The sequence below is a fragment of the Thermobia domestica genome, chromosome 18 (genome assembly GCF_964235325.1).
Source record: "Thermobia domestica chromosome 18, izTheDome1.hap1.1, whole genome shotgun sequence".
In the NCBI taxonomy this organism is placed as follows: Eukaryota; Metazoa; Arthropoda; class Insecta; order Zygentoma; family Lepismatidae; genus Thermobia; species Thermobia domestica.
In genome coordinates this window covers 61132678-61133553 of record NC_137471.1, presented here as the reverse complement: position 1 = coordinate 61133553, position 876 = coordinate 61132678, and the positions used below count along the sequence as shown (strand labels likewise).

Below are 876 nucleotides of genomic sequence, written 5' to 3'. Positions count from 1 at the left end.
GGCAGGCTCTTAATAATCGAAATGCCAAAGAATGGAAACAAATTTCAGAAATAAAGAGCTTATCAAATAAAACAGTTCTCCTCTTGTTCTCTCTTTATTCTTCTAGCCTCTTTCCACATTCTAATAATCTTCCTCTTCTCTCTCTCTAACCCCTAGCCCCCTCCCAGTCTATTTTATGTCCCGTTTCCTTCACATGTTTGTATATAGCGTTATTATCTCTTTTCAGTCTAACATCATTCTAAAATACATAAGAAGGACGTGAAGCTAAGACCAGTACTGGACTGCAGAGGTAACTATTTTGAACCACTAGAGGAGAAATTAAGAGAGACAATGGACGACATCAGAGAAGGACAAAAGACATGCAGAGTGAAGAACACGGAAGAATTGAGGAAGAGGATAGATAAGATTAAGTGGAATCAGGAGAAGGTGTTAATGTTTAGTGTAGATGTTAAAGCCATGTTCACCAGTATAAGAAGGGATTATGTCATAAAGGCAATAGAAGAGGAAATGGAAGGGAAAGTTATACGTCAGTGGAAAAAAGAGAAAGTCATAAGAGCGCTTAAGACTTTGTGGGAAAATAGCTATTGCATAATTGGAGAAAGACTAGTGAAGATAAAAGAAGGTTTAAGCATTGGATCCAAGCTGAGTCCAGTTCTATCGGAAATAGTAATGAACAAGTGGGAGAAAAAAGTGACAGAACAAGCAGGAGGAAAGTTACTGTTCTTTTGCAGGTATGTTGATGATTGTTTAGGCATATGGACAGGGAATAGAAATCAACTGGAGAAATATATTGAAAGTATAGAAGACCAGGAGAAAGGCATAAGGTTAGGATTAGAAGTTGAAGAAAATAACTCTATCAATTTCATGGATATGTAG

General features: G+C 37.0%; 1 protein-coding gene across 1 annotated transcript; it reads left to right on the top strand.

The window, feature by feature from the left end:
* The first annotated feature begins 330 nt into the window (after positions 1-330).
* Positions 331-876, top strand: LOC145675108 (uncharacterized). The gene has a single exon (XM_081745478.1). It carries the CDS (start codon positions 331-333, stop codon positions 874-876), a length of 546 nt encoding a protein of 181 aa, XP_081601604.1.